Consider the following 14,702-nt stretch of genomic DNA (forward strand, 5'->3'; position numbering starts at 1 on the left):
ATCTTTGCCCCCTTCACCCTACTTTGATGGACTAATCAATTAAAGTGGGCGTCAAACCATGAAGGGCTTACAGGTCTTTCTCATTTTCTTCAGATAACGAGCCCTGCTACTACGTACACGGTGCCCCCGTAAACAGATCTAGCCCTGAGTCACTCATTAACACGCTCGTTAAGCTACTCATTTGGATACGCTGGGTCTGAAGCACAACAGTAAGAGCTTAGCGTACCGCTGGATCCTGCTAGATCCATTGCAGACAATCACACAACCCACACACATCAGATCATGACGGGTTGGCTGTGTTATGTGGTTATGGGGAACAGAGACAAGAGCTTCATGCTGCACTGTAGGAAGCATAGTGTAATAATACGCACATCTACAGTGTCCTGTGTATTACTACAGACAAGCGATGAATGTGAAAGGCATGGACCCATGGATACAGTACAAACTCTGAGACCATTGGAAGAATATGACTCTCCAGGGTTAGAGCTTAAGCCTCCCCCTGCAGCGCTCTCTCTATGTGAGCACTTCCTCTCCCCACAGTAGTATAAAAAGACATGCAGCGGATGAATACAATAAATAAGTCATAATGTGCAACAACAACAGCCCAGGGAGGGAGAGAGAGAGAGAGAGAGAGAGAGAGAGAGAGAGAGAGAGAGAGAGAGGCAGAGAGAGGAGCGAGGAAGAAAGGCAAAGAAAGAAAAAAAAGAGACGAGAAGAGAGTAGGAGAGAAGGAGAGCTGAGAGTAGTGGATGAAGGTGCTATTATTCCAATCAGGCAAGATGAATGAGGCACTAAAGTGTCCTCTCTCTGCACACACACCCTCGGGGGGTGAGAGGATGGCGCTCACTGTACTAGTCTAGTCTCAAACAGGTGCGTGTTTGTATGTGTGTGTGTGCGTGTGTGTTTGTATGTGTCTGTGTGTGTGTGGGTGTGGTCTGTGACACTGTATTTGCCAGCAGCTCCCCCTTGCTAGCCCAAGCCTTCCCCATCTTCTGACTTACTTGATTAATAGGTCCTGCTTGCTACCTTATCAATAATTGATGGGTAGATTAATATCATGCACTGGCTTTTATAACAGAAAGATGAATCATGTCCATTGATAGTGACTAGCACCCTGTGTATGAATCATCATATTGAAGTTGAATCATCATATTACTGCATGTGATCATTGGTTCTTCATGTGACACCTGCCAGCCATCCATCTTCATTCTTTCTTTGCAGGAATCCATCTTCTGCTTGTGATCACCCCCGCCGTCACAGCCCTTGTGAAAAACACGGCGTGTTTGCAAAGTGGAGGATGCGAGCGCCCTCTTGGACTGATGTTTCCAGGTCAAGATGCTGACTCTGCCATATGCAGTGGTCCATGAGAGGGACTCTGAACTCCACCACTCTGCTCTAAGCTGCCTCTTAGCCGTAAATCTGCTACTTCATAGGTTTTTTTTGAAGAGGTCAGAGACTTACTGGTTAAAAAGGAACCAGCATGTAGACCTCCACCTTGTATGGAAAAAAGCAATGCTTTGCCGTTTTAAAAGCAAAGCTAATTTGTGCCACAGGGCCCTGACGCTGCACTGACATCCGTGAAATGTCAATACTCGAGACTAAACTGATGAGTTGCATGTTCATGCTCCTATAGGGAAGTTATACGAAGGGACTGCCACACCATACTGTCACTGCTGATTAAGACAAGCTAAGCACAGCACTACCCACTGCAACACAAATAAGAATTAAGAGCATTATCAGCTAACATTTGTGTTTAACTGTGGGCGGCATAGTCTATTAAAATATACCACCTCAACAGCGAAATTTGAGTACTTTTTGTAGAAAGTGCCTTGAGCTATGCACCTCACTAGAGACCACTAGGGCACTGTTAAAATTCAAGTGCTTTTTTACTCTGCAAAAAGATAAAATGGCCACAATCAAGAGTCACTGACCAGTGTTTCAGTGGTCAGCACAATGTATAGGTTTAGTGTTAAGGCTCTGAACACTAAAACCAAACACTGAGATATGCATTTTAAATCTTTTCGAGGTGTATCTGTTGTTGTCCCTGGTAATGATATGTGTCCTAACCCATCCTGAGTATGGAGAGGGGTGGGTCTGGGACACCAGACACCACTGATGAGCCTTCTGGAGGTGTCGTGGGCTGAATTAAACAAAACACTAACAAAGGAAAGTGCCCACTTCACAGCCCCCGCAAAATGCTCACAAAGGGAGCTTTGTTGCTGCTGTTGTTAAGTATTGTTAAGTACTGGTATGATGGTTGTAGTGCATCGTGTTGTTATGATACTTAGGCTAGGATGTTGGGTATGAGTACTTGCATGTGGCAGTGAAAGGTTTGGATCCTGTGGAAAGTCCCCAACCAACAATGCATATTTTCCTTGATATAACTAAAGAAAAAAGCACACTGGTAGAGCACGGAGTAGTCGAGTCCATGTATAGGCTATGAACACTAAGACCAAACCCACATCAAACACACTGGAGAGCTGGATGCTGCACCATGTTTAGCTGGCATGTAATGTACAGAAAAGGGGTGGATCAGAGAGGAGGAGAGATCTGCTAAAAGCAGGGGTTCTTTGGGGGGGGGGGGGGGGGGGTAACAGGAGGGGTGCCACACAGAAGGGGGGTGCCACAGTGACGGTGACCCCCATACCCACCTGCTCTCGCTGACGTGCTCCTTTCTCTTGAGCCACTTGCGTAGCAGGAAGCGCTTGCGTCGGGGCGAGGCACTGGGCGTGGAGCAGTTGGACCAGTTGGGCGCGTCCTCGTCGCTGGACGGCGTGATCTCGATGGCCGGCAGCTGCAGGTAGTCCTTGGAGGTGGCGTGGCGCAGCAGGCCGTTCTTCTCCAGCCGTGGCCTGTGCACACACTCCAGTCCCCGCTCGCTCGGGACCTTCTTCATGCGGCGCATCTTGAAGCGCCGGCGCCGCAGCGTGGGCGTGGAGGAGCTGGACCAGGCCAGGCCGTCGCTACCCCCGTCCCCAGCGGAGGCACTTCCCCTTCCAACACCACCACAGATGCTTCCACCGTCCCGTCCTTCCTCCTCCTCCTCCTCCTCCTCCCGGGGGACCTGCACCTGGAGGGCCGGGGGCCGCAACGTCTCCGTCATGGTCCGGCCTCGCCTCCCGCGCACACGCGCACACGGGCTGGACAAGCTCCACGCACCGCACACACAGACAGAGAAAGAGAGAGAGAGAGCGCACACGGGCTGGGGCACTGCTCCGTCTTAGGCGACACTGCTGAGGTAAGTGCCAGAGGTGTACCTGCTCCCACTCTCTCTCTCCACTGGTGGTCTAGCTTTACCGTCGCTTCTTCTTAGCTTCGCTTCTTGGCTATCTTGACTCGGGGAGCCTCTCTGTGTTCTCCGTGGAGCTTCAGGGACCTCTCAGCTGGGCTGTCTGCTTCCTCCTCTCCTCCTCTGAGGTGGAGGGTGACAGAGATGCATGGGGCCAGCAGGCTGGCGGGCAGGATGGATTCGATGACAAAGAGAGCCTCTGTCCTCCCTGCTGCCTATGAAACATGTATGAGTGGCAGAAGCCGCGAGTGTAACCGGACCCCAGGCCACTCAGGGGACTGGGGCAGAGTTACACTCATACACAGTCATGCACGCACAGACACACACACACACACACACACTCACACACACACACACACACACGAAAAGCAAACACACACGTCTGTGCAAACACGACTGAGCGGCAGCTTCCAACAGAGGCCTCACTTAGAAGTGTTCGGTGATGGCAAATATGCCAAAAAACTTCTCAGTGTTGATCCTATATCTTTGGGGACCCTGTGATGTCCCCTTTGGCTAGGATCCTGAAGCTGTAGCCCCTGAGCGGTTGAAGTCGTCCTCTCGGCCTGAGTTCCCACGGTAGAGCCTCAAGAGCCTATGGGTCAGAGCGAGGGGACAGGGTCGGCGAGGGAGGTAGCAATGCAGCCAGAGGGGAAGGAGCAGAGCAGAGCAGAGCAGAGCAGTGCAGACAAACAGACAAGCAAGCAGTCAGGGAGACACACACATGCACACACACACACACACACACACACACACAGACTCAAGCTTTCACACACACACAGACACAAGGACAGATCCCATGTGCAAACTCACAGACAACCCACAGTCACACACTCTAAGATACAATGCTCATGTCTCAGGAGACTCAACCCTATCTGATCTCACTGGGCTCCTCCGTTACTGTAATCACATGTTACTGAATGCATTTAATAATGGTATGCTATCAGAACCATCTGGACAAATATCTGCCATGTACAGCGAAAATGTCAAAGCAAAGGTCTTTGACTGAGGTCCACACAAATAATTACTTTTAACAGAGAGACCAATTTGGTTGAAACAGAATGCAAACTGAGCATGCCAGCGTAACATGCAGCTTTCAAACGGCTGAACCTTCTCCTGTCCACAGATTTCCTCTATCATGGCTGTCCTAGATTCACCAGTGATGTTTCTCAGAAACGTTATGACTCAAGTGGGTCAACCATTATGACTATATGACCATTCCATGTTTGTGAAAACTACCCAAGACCAATGGTCTAGCTCTAAGGTACACAGCACTCATCTGAAACTATTCAAACCGATAAACAAGAATGTATGTTGGTTTCATGTAGATGCGATGAACCACATGTGTGATGCCACCCTCAACCTCAGTTTCACATATCTACAGCTATAGCTATTAATAGGCTGTTTTCCACTGCAGGAACCTGTGTGTGTGTTTCAACTGCAGGACCTCTTCTGAGGCCATTTTTGGAGAAGAAATAGGTACCTACTCCGGGGGAAGCACTTCTCAGCGGCCCTGAAACAGCTGGGTGGGGCTTGCAGTGATGGTTGACACTTATTGGTCAACCATTTTTAAAACCAGCAAGAATATTTATTCCACCAGGTTATACGGTAAATTATTGTCAAGGTAGTTTGTTGAGGTTACCATTAGTTTGTTGAGATTACTTTGAATAAAGGAACACAAGCAAATTGTCAGCAGAAATATAGGTTTTAGTTAATCATAGTGGTGCAGGCAGGGGCGGTTTTTCCTACAGGCGGTATAGGCGGTCGCCTAGGGCGCCACTCAGAGGGGGGCGCAAAAAACTGCGCCCAGCAAAAAAACAAGAATTGTGGTTTTTTTTTGCTGGACAAAGTTTTTTTTGCGCCCCCTTCTATATCTCCAACCAATATTTTGACATAAAAATAAATAAATCTAACATTAAGTTAAAATGAGCCAAATATCGAAAACGGAAGGGGTACGTAGGCTATGTCCTTGGTGTTGTCAGAACATGCTAGCACAGTGAGGCGTTTGGTTAGAGTGTGTGTGTGTGTTCAAGAAACTTTGAAGAACGAAATAATGAAGAGGCAAAAACCATCCGGGGCGCAATTTAAGAAGAAAAGAAAGGACGAAGAAGAAAAACGTGCCAAGGAGAAAGATAAATCCTTAAATCCTGTTCTAGCCTAGAATGAATTCCAGATAAGAAAACGTTCACGAATGCGTGAATTGCCCCGGGCACTTTAGTGGAGTTAAGAAGAAAAGATGTACCTTATCATTGAAAGTTTTCCTACTCCCTCTCACATAGTTCTTTAAGGATTTTACAGAGGCGGGTAAATAAAAAATTATATTTATTTATTTTTATAATTATACAAAAAAGACATGATTAAAATAGGGGCGCACATATAAAGCCAATAGCCAGTGCAACAACACTACACATATCTTACTTGTTGCATAGCACACCCATTAAGGAAGCCAAACATGGCAACTTGTCAACAAATGAGGAATACTGGTAAAAATCCAAGTGTTGTATTGTCAACTTTAGCGAATGGATTGTATGTAATCTTGCTAGTTAGCTAACGCTCAACGTTGCCAGTGACTTGTGACGTTCCTTGTTATTGCTATTCAGCCGAAACATCAGTTCAAGTTTAGCTGTACCGCAATTTGCGCCATTTCGCGTCATAAAAATGTGAGTAATCAGGAGTGAAGCTCGCTCAGAGCGCCAAATGTGCTAGGGCCGCCCCTGGGTGCAGGTATAGGCTTGGGGTAATCCTAACGTTATCTATAAAATCTCTGGTTTAAGAGTCTAATGTTGGTGCTGCCGCTGGAGAAAGTGCAAGTGCAAAATGATTAGGCTACGTCAACTTGTGGGTCCGTAGTTCCTGCATTGTGGTGGAAAACCAAAAGACAAGAACTGAACAGTGGGGCGTTTCTGTAAACAATCAAGACACTTGAAAATCCCACGAGTCCCTGCAGTGGAAAGGAGCCTCTGTGGTAGAGGTATTCTCACAGCACACCTACTCTTCACATCACAGAGTTGTTAAAGTCTAAAACAGAATGCCAGTGTCAGTCAGTGGGGGGTCCTGTAAGTGGAATGTAGAGGAAGTGATTCATGGTCCATAAATAGTTCTGTTGTTCTACATACCACACTTATCTGCAGTAGTTGGAAATGAGCAGTTCACCCATATAGCCATGAATCTGTCATGGCCCCCGTAGCTAATAGGCAAAGTTGTGCGCCGGAAAAACGGCAGTGCGTCTGAGGTGAGAAGCGCTGCCACTTCCCAGAGACAGAACCAACACTAGCACTGCTAGTGCAAACACAGCTATCAGACTACGAGCACATGACCCCAGCTGAGCGCTCTCACCTCTAGACCCTCTGTGCCCTGATAAGCCCATGTGCACTGTCAACACGGCCCAATATTTGACTTGGGTATCTGAATGTCCGATTCATGATGAAAACAAAACTGCAGCCTGGGTTGACCATGATGATGCTCTTTGTTAATATATGGTTTCTATGGAATATCAGGGATCAAATTTTGTGCCAAAAGCTACAATTTAAAATTACATTTATCATTCATTTAGAGGTATGAAATGCAGCTTTTCCAAAGGTTTCACAAAAACTCAAATAAGCATTAGAAAGAATAAACAAACTCCATTTTAACTGATAACTGATAGATAGATGAAAGTGTAACCAGCAATACCATTTAAGTTGTCCTTATGGCATATGGCTTTTCACCTTGTTCCGTCTCAATTTGGTACGGTTTTCGATTTTCTAGCCCGTTTAAAACCCTATCTTGATCATGTTATAATCAGGGGCAACGGTCGCTGTGGCGGAAAGGGTTTCATGTTTCAAGGTGACTGTGGGCTGCCAAGGTCCTCGGCGGAAGGGAGAGATTGAGTTTCCAGAGGGGGTAAGGAGTCTTGCTGCTGCTGGGGCAGGCGACTGGGTGACTGCTCTCGCTCTCGCATGCCTCCTCTTTCCAGGCCAGTTAGTGTCAGGGTGGTTAGATGCTCAAGCAGAGCAGGTAAACAGCATGTATTATACATACAGAACAGTGTGTCTGGGCTCAACCTCACACCTACTATTTGACTTGGGTCTGACGACTCCTCCTGTGGGTTGACTGGGCCTAGCAAACCGCACAAGGGATGTGTGGCTCATTGCTCAGTGACACAGACAGGCTAAGAGGCCATGGTGGCTGAAATGAGCTTTAAATGTCTCTATTCTCAATTCTTTTGATATTTATGTACACAACCTAAATAATCTGTAGGTCCAGCCATTGTGGTACAACCTCATCCTCTTGCACAAGGCAAAACATCTGAAGCCATTTGACCGTCTAAATATCATAACAATAATGCCCAATCAGGTGATGCACAACTACTGCAATCTGGGACAATTTTACTCAGTGAATATGGAGCCCTGTTTGTGCATCTTAAACACTGTGATATCAAGATACCACAGAGGGAAATAAATCTGAATGCATTAAAGCACTGCTGTGATTATGGCATGATAGACAAGTGTTTCCTCTTTTTAGAAATATATAAAAATAGTAGACATCCTTCCATTTGGTTACAAAGCTCACTTTGCAAAAACCCCAGCACATTGCAAAAACCAACCCTCAACACTTTCACTTTGAATTTAGCTGTGGTTTCTCAGAACTCAAAACCAGTGAGAACGTAGTGGTGTTTTCATGCAAAACTAGATTTGATATAATCTTCAGCCTTCACAGCACATCTCTAACAACATCGCCAAAAAGATGCCAGTCAACATGTTAGCAAGATTTTATCAATGCCAAGTGGCCTGTTGGTGGTGTTGGCAAGGTTTCTGCATGATTTTAAGGTAGGTAGCTTGCTAGATTTAGACCAAAGCTCCATAATGCTTGTATAAAAAGTGGATTCTGTTAACTCTGCCCCAGGCAGAAAAGGTAGGTCAGATCATTCCTAGAATAAATATGCATATTTACCAGATCTTAACTATGTTCAGACTGAAGCACCGGTGTTTGCCTACAGTAACTGGCTGCATAAACTTACTTTCAGACACTAACACCCGTGGTGTTAACAGCTCAAAATGCGTCACAGAGGTTACATATACCACCGACACAATTACAGCGTCTTATCACAAAGGTTCTTTATGATCTACTACCATAAGTAGTTTAAAACATCACTATTCACATACATGCTCTTCAAACTTCACAAAAATCACATGAATACTCCTTAAATGCTTACTGTACAACTTTACCTACCAGTTGCCTTTATGCCAGCCTATCTAATAATCAAAAGGTAACTGCTTGGAAATAGCTTCTTTCAGTATCTGAGAACAATAAATGTACGGAAAACAATAAAAAACTCTAAACCACGAATTTGGATCTCTGATCAAGCCATCATTTAACAATTAGCGCTTCTGTGGTCAGATCAGACAGGCATGACGTTGGCATTATCTCAGCAGAAAGTTTCCTAGTGTGAATGTTACAACTGCTGCTAGACCAACTGAACACAGGGGGACAGCACATGTGGAGAGGGTAGACGTGAATAAAAGAAGAGACGAGAAACAACCCGGGGGTAGTTTATATCATTTAAAGCCTTGCCAGCCCACCTGGGCCCGTGATATTGAGTTATTACTCATGCCCCCCCTCCCCCGCAAGGTAAATCATGATCACATCAGTCAGGCATGGCAGGACTTTGACCTGCCTTAAGATACATGAGAATGATGACATGAACAATTCTCTGCAAAATGGTGGATACTCTCTAGGTGTTCTTTGGATAGAATTACCCAACTGTCACCACTGACATTCAGAGGCCTTTGCAAAGATGTGAAATTCCAAAATCTTTCTTCAGTTAAAAAGTTTAATTGACTGAGATATTACATAGGTTGTAATGTTGAAATACTACTTGCACCCACTCCCTTGTGTAACAGCAAAGGCCAGAGTCAAAGAGTCAGAGAATTCTAAATTACAGATAATCAGATATAAGGCACAGTATCTAATAGAGTTCAATAAATAAAAGGTATATCACATGCAGATGATGAATAGCTTAAAATTTGCATAGGAATATGGAGATGAATCCATGTTGTCCAAATATAGGGTCTCTTCATAGAGCACCCTGTAAAGGATGAACAAATAAGCAGACTAACCAGATGGCTGCCACACAAGACCCTTCAAATCAAATGAAGGGTTTAATATGTAATATGAGAGACCTGAAAGAGGATGCTGCAGGGCACAGGCCATTAAAAACAACACACACACTTCAATGTAGTGCTGAAACTACGGTGTGCAATGGATGTGGCCTTGTTAACAACCACTGAGGCATTTTTATACAGCTGCTGTATCACAAGGGTGTGTGTGTGTGTGTGTGTGTGTGTGTGTGTGTGTGTTTAGAAGGTGAACCCATGATGAACAGAACCACCTGCAGAAATACAGACCTAATTGAGAAGCACAGATATACATCAAATCCCACTGTGACACACGGATGACCTAATACATTCAAGGAGCATGTTACATGTTTGTTTGAATGATTATCTGCCCATCTGTCTCATTCATAATGAATCTGTTAGATAGCTTTACTCATACTGATAACCAGGGGTGATCTGATGCACGACTCCAGGGGGAGAGGCTTGTGATCCCAGTGAACTGAACCACAGACATGGAGAAACCTGGCTCTGGGCCCTCTGCGCTTGAAGGACTTGGCCAAGGAGCCTTGGAGTTAATCTGCGCTAGCGGCTAGCATCCCTCCTCAGCTTGCTCTCTTCTCCCTGACACAGCGGCATTTTTATGGTTTGGGGAGGAGAGGAGAGACGAGGGGAGGGGAGAGGGGGGAGTATGAGTGCCTCACGCCTGGGAAGCACATCTCTCAACCCTTATTTATTTGCTGTGTGCTATAATTAGAACTAATCCACCAGGGATGCAAATTGAGCCCCACAGCAACGTGTGGAGCGCTGCAGATAGTGAGGGTCATTCCTGCATTGATTCTCCATGATTACAGTAAACACTCTAAACACTGTATGTTCGATTACAGGTACAGTACACCCCAACCGTCTTTAAAAAAAGGTTCAGCTAAAAATAAGTAGTTACAAATACTTAGCCAGAGGACCACGTACAATAGCATCAGTGTAGCAAAGAAGAGGCACATTCACATAGTGAGTGAGTGAATGAGAGACTGACACGCCACTACATTTGCTTTCAGAAACCGGCATAAACAGCTACAGTGTTTCATATTGCACGGATTACACAGGGATAGGCATGCAGCCCCTGCCGCGGCTTTCTCTCCATAATGGGACCATTTGTTAAAATCCTAAACCCGATACAGACGTCTGGCTCGCACATCTTAACCATGGGGATTAGCATGAAATCAAATCAGTTTTCATTAGCGGTAGATTTGATCTAACTGATGCTAATGTGGTATTTGACACAAACATTAGTGTGTATTACATCATACAAGGAGGAAGTGTTAATGCCATTCTACAACTGCCTACATGCCTTCAGATTCATATTTTAATTTACATGGTGAGGGTACCATATCAGGGGCTATTCTACAGGGTGACCTAGCAGAAATGGAATATTGTATTCATAATTATGTTTTCATTAGTGTATAATAACATGTAACTACGAATCGTTGTGTTTTCGTTAGCTTAGAATGAGCCCCTCCTATTTACATAGGGAGTGGGTCCTCGTCCACTGAGTCCCCCGTGTTGCTCTGCCGTGTTTCTACAGAATCCCATAACGGACAAACCACATAACTGGCACCAGAGAGGGCCTTTCACATTTGTATAGCACCTGACAGCCACCGTAGCTTCTCATACACGCTTGGAAAGGGAGAAGTATTCAGTTGGTTGCAATCAGCAGCCTCACCGCTAAATACCATTCAATCCTATATACTGTACCTTTAAGATAAACTTTACTTACAAAAAAAACTTACCACAGATGTAAATGATCTGTTCTTTTTCTAATTAGTGGATTTATATCTCCATGCATGGAACAACTCGAGGGACACCATATGATATGAGTGGTAAGGATGACAGAACAAGTGGACATATCCAAACTTCTATCCAAGTGTTTACCCAAAAACATGCTTCAGCTCTGCTTATGTGCTTTGGCAACAAGTCTAACCAGTGATGCACACTGCACACAAAAGTGTCAAAAGTGGACAGCTATATCAACACTGAAGTCCTGTATAGCTTCACATGGTTTAAGAGGGGGGGGGCCTCATTGTCACACAAAGCTCTCCCTTTTATGTCTGTCCGAACATAGAAGGGAAACACGTGAAGAGAGCGGTCCACCATGACGCAATGGGGGGCAGGGGGGTGACCTTACATCAGAGCCCACTTTTGATGTAAGGAGGGCCCGCATTGTGTCTGGACTTCGCAGGAAGTCCCACTGAGAACAGATGCAGACAACAATGATCACAATCAGCACACACTTCAGAGGGAAAACGCAAGTCAACACAGCTTTTTGACCCAGAGTACAGGGAAGGAAAATATTGTCACTGAAACCGTCCAACGAGTTTTTGAACCGAACCTGCACGGCTGCTCAATAAAGTATAAATACGTCACATTTTAAAGCTTTACTTGTCCATAAATGATCTGTTTTGTTTACAACTCCTGTGTCTGTTCTGCTGCACTTCAACAAAACATAACTTTCTGTGTCAGTGTGTCGTAAACATCCATGTATCAGGAAGAAGGGGGCCTGCACCTCACGGTGTGAGCCAAAGAGAGAACTGGCAGTTACTTTTGTGATTGCTATCAATGTTTCAGCTCTGGGGCATAGTTTAAATGCTGGCCGCAAACTCTTCCCATGCATATTCAATTTGTTCTATCTTTGGCTCAGCATCCCGCTAAAACATTCTAAAAAGGCTGAATGGAACATTGGAGTTGATTGTCACCAAGTTAGTAACAGAGATCTGCGTTTTTTTCCACTGTCACATACTGGTTTGTGTTGCGGGGGGGGGGGGGGCGCGCTGAGCAATAGGGTTAGGCTACAATCCACCCTCTAGTGTGGCACTTGGTAGCGTGGACCTATTACAGAATACTCTGGAAGAAATCATTAATTTCTGCCAAAACTACAGCATCCTGTGACATGTAATCACATGTAACCCCAATTTTAATGCAATCTAGCAGTGACAACTGACGGCAAAGTAGGTCTGATGCTGGTTTAAAAAGAACAAAGTGATACAGAGAAACTTTGTGTGATTTGCAAAATGTCATCATTATATTCAGTAAGAACACATACTGTGCTTATGTCGTTATCTCTCAGTGATAGTCCATAAGCAGCTTTACAGGGCAATCAGAAAAAAAACCTGAAAGCTCAAAATAGAAAGCGATACACCCACAAAATCTATGATGGCCAAGGTTATACAGCAGTCAATATAATCTTCTTAGAGTACAGTCTCTTCATGTGAACCCTGTTTTTACGTGGTGTCTTGCTCTGTCTGGGAGGCACAGACGAATACGAGGACCTGGCACACAACTTCCTGTGGCACAAGGATGTGGTCGAGTTTCTCACGGAACTGTACTGTGTTCTCACTGAACTGTAAATGTGTTAACTGTACAAAAGCTTGGTGCTCCAGAACACCCAGAGGGAGGCCTTTGGAGGGGTTCGTAGGCTAAGCTGTACCCCTTGTGTTTCAGTGCAGATAGTGTGCTGAGGAACTCTGCACTGCAATAGGTCCAAACCACCTGTTCATCCAAATACTGTACACCAGGCTGAACTGTGTGAAGTCAACAAGAACAGAGAGACAGAGAGAGAGAGAGAGGGAAAGAGAGAGAGGGGACATGTGCTTTGCAGCAGCTGGCAAGGGCTAGAGTTACAAAGGCAACAATCATGCTGTGTACCACACTGACTGACTGCGTGAAGACTGGGGGTTCAACATCACTGGCCCAGTTATCAGTCCACCCCTTCAAAGCCACTGATCTTCAGAGGAAGACATCATCAAATAAAGGCCATCATGTATAATGCTAAAAATATTTCCCTTTCAAATGAAGTTCACCTACAAGCAAGGAGAGATTCCATGTCTGTTCTGAAGCTTCTGAACATAACATCATGACAAACAATGTCACAAGACAATGCGACCTAGTGTGAGACGATGTTTACAAAACAACAGACTACACTGTACTCTGAGCAGGATCCATTCAATGCAACTTTGAAATGAGTAGACCTGCATCCACCAACGGCTTTCCAACAGTGGTCAATGACTATTAGATAACTTGAGTATTTTTATTTTCCAGTATCAGTCATTTAAAATAATAAAAGCAACACAGGGGGAAAATCGCTAACTGAGAAACTGCCATACATTTATATAGACCCAATATGCCACTGTAGCCTATGAATTAAATATATTAGAGCACATTGTCCTTAGGGTATTCTGTTGATTCAGGGTAAATTAAATAGCTTACGGATCAAATGACAACCACTTCCTTACCTGTTCGGAAGTTCACTGCACGCCGCTGCCAGTGTCCTTCACCGGCGAACGCTGACACAAATGTTGAGGCATGCTCTATGATGTTTATATAATTACTAATTTTTACAAGCAACCCAGACTAGCAAACAGCGTCTTCCTCTCCTCACTGAAAGTGCAACAATTCTACACCTTAAAGAAGCCAGAGAACTATAGATATGAACAGTCCTTTTCAGGTATGTTTATTTACCGTATGCGTTGTCCTCCACAATTCCTCGACAACTTTTGAGACATCACACATTCGGACATCATCGATTACATTATTCATTACTATCTAAACTGGCGTGAAATTGGGTCAATCGCGGTAGACCCTGCATCGGAGGAGGAGGGATGGTTTAGCGGGCGCACAATCAGTGCATCTCAGAGGCGGAGTCGAGAAGTCCCGTTACACTCAATCCGTGCAATAGCTCTCCGTTTCAGCGAGCCCGAGAGAGCAGACCACCGCTAAGTGACCTATCAGTTCCGAGCGCATGCTGACCAAAACACCAATCTCACTTCCCTCTCCTTTAACCTCTTATTTGCTGAGATCACACCGCTGTTTGAAGATGCTGATGTAGGCCCATTCCGTTTAGATCAGCATTCACTTTAAATATATAAATATTTAGTTAAATATTTGATAGAGTGAAAACGTTATCTGAAATACGGGTGGAAAGGTACAGGCTATACATTAAGCAATTTTTTTTTTGTTCAATGTCCTTCTAACGAGTGACACAAAACATCAGGAAAGCGACCCCTCGTAGCACTGCGCTGTGTCGGCAGGCGACTGCTCTCTTGCTATGACAATTAATTATCCCATTAGAACGCCGTCGTGGTGCAGCTTTACTGAGAGGCAATTAAAGCCCATTGTGCGGATAAGCCGATCTTCTTTGCTGCCTGGATGTCCAGATATGAGAGTACTGTGAAAGACTATGAACCACATTGTATATTAGGGACACTATTGAACACTATTGGGGCCTTTGAACACCACTAAATGTTAGCAAATGCAGTCCATGTAATTACAGG

The 14,702-nt window shown here is 45.0% G+C and overlaps 1 protein-coding gene across 15 annotated transcripts in view; it reads right to left on the reverse strand.

Annotated features, from left to right (window-relative positions):
- Positions 1-14,030, reverse strand: part of gramd1bb (GRAM domain containing 1Bb) — a 78,418-nt gene extending 64,388 nt beyond the window's left edge. For 13 of the 15 annotated variants that reach the window (XM_031573563.2, XM_031573561.2, XM_031573553.1 and 10 more), the window contains exon 1: positions 2,652-3,174. In XM_031573563.2, the coding sequence (XP_031429423.1) occupies positions 2,652-3,103 (452 nt within the window). In that variant the 5' untranslated portion in view covers positions 3,104-3,174. Of the gene's footprint in view, positions 1-2,651; positions 3,176-13,890 lie in introns of those variants that run through there. The other 2 variants (XM_031573554.1, XM_031573567.2) reach the window with 2 other exon arrangements.
- Positions 14,031-14,702: the final 672 nt, after the last annotated feature.

The sequence above is a fragment of the Clupea harengus genome, chromosome 9, assembly GCF_900700415.2.
Source record: "Clupea harengus chromosome 9, Ch_v2.0.2, whole genome shotgun sequence".
NCBI lineage: Eukaryota > Metazoa > Chordata > Actinopteri > Clupeiformes > Clupeidae > Clupea > Clupea harengus.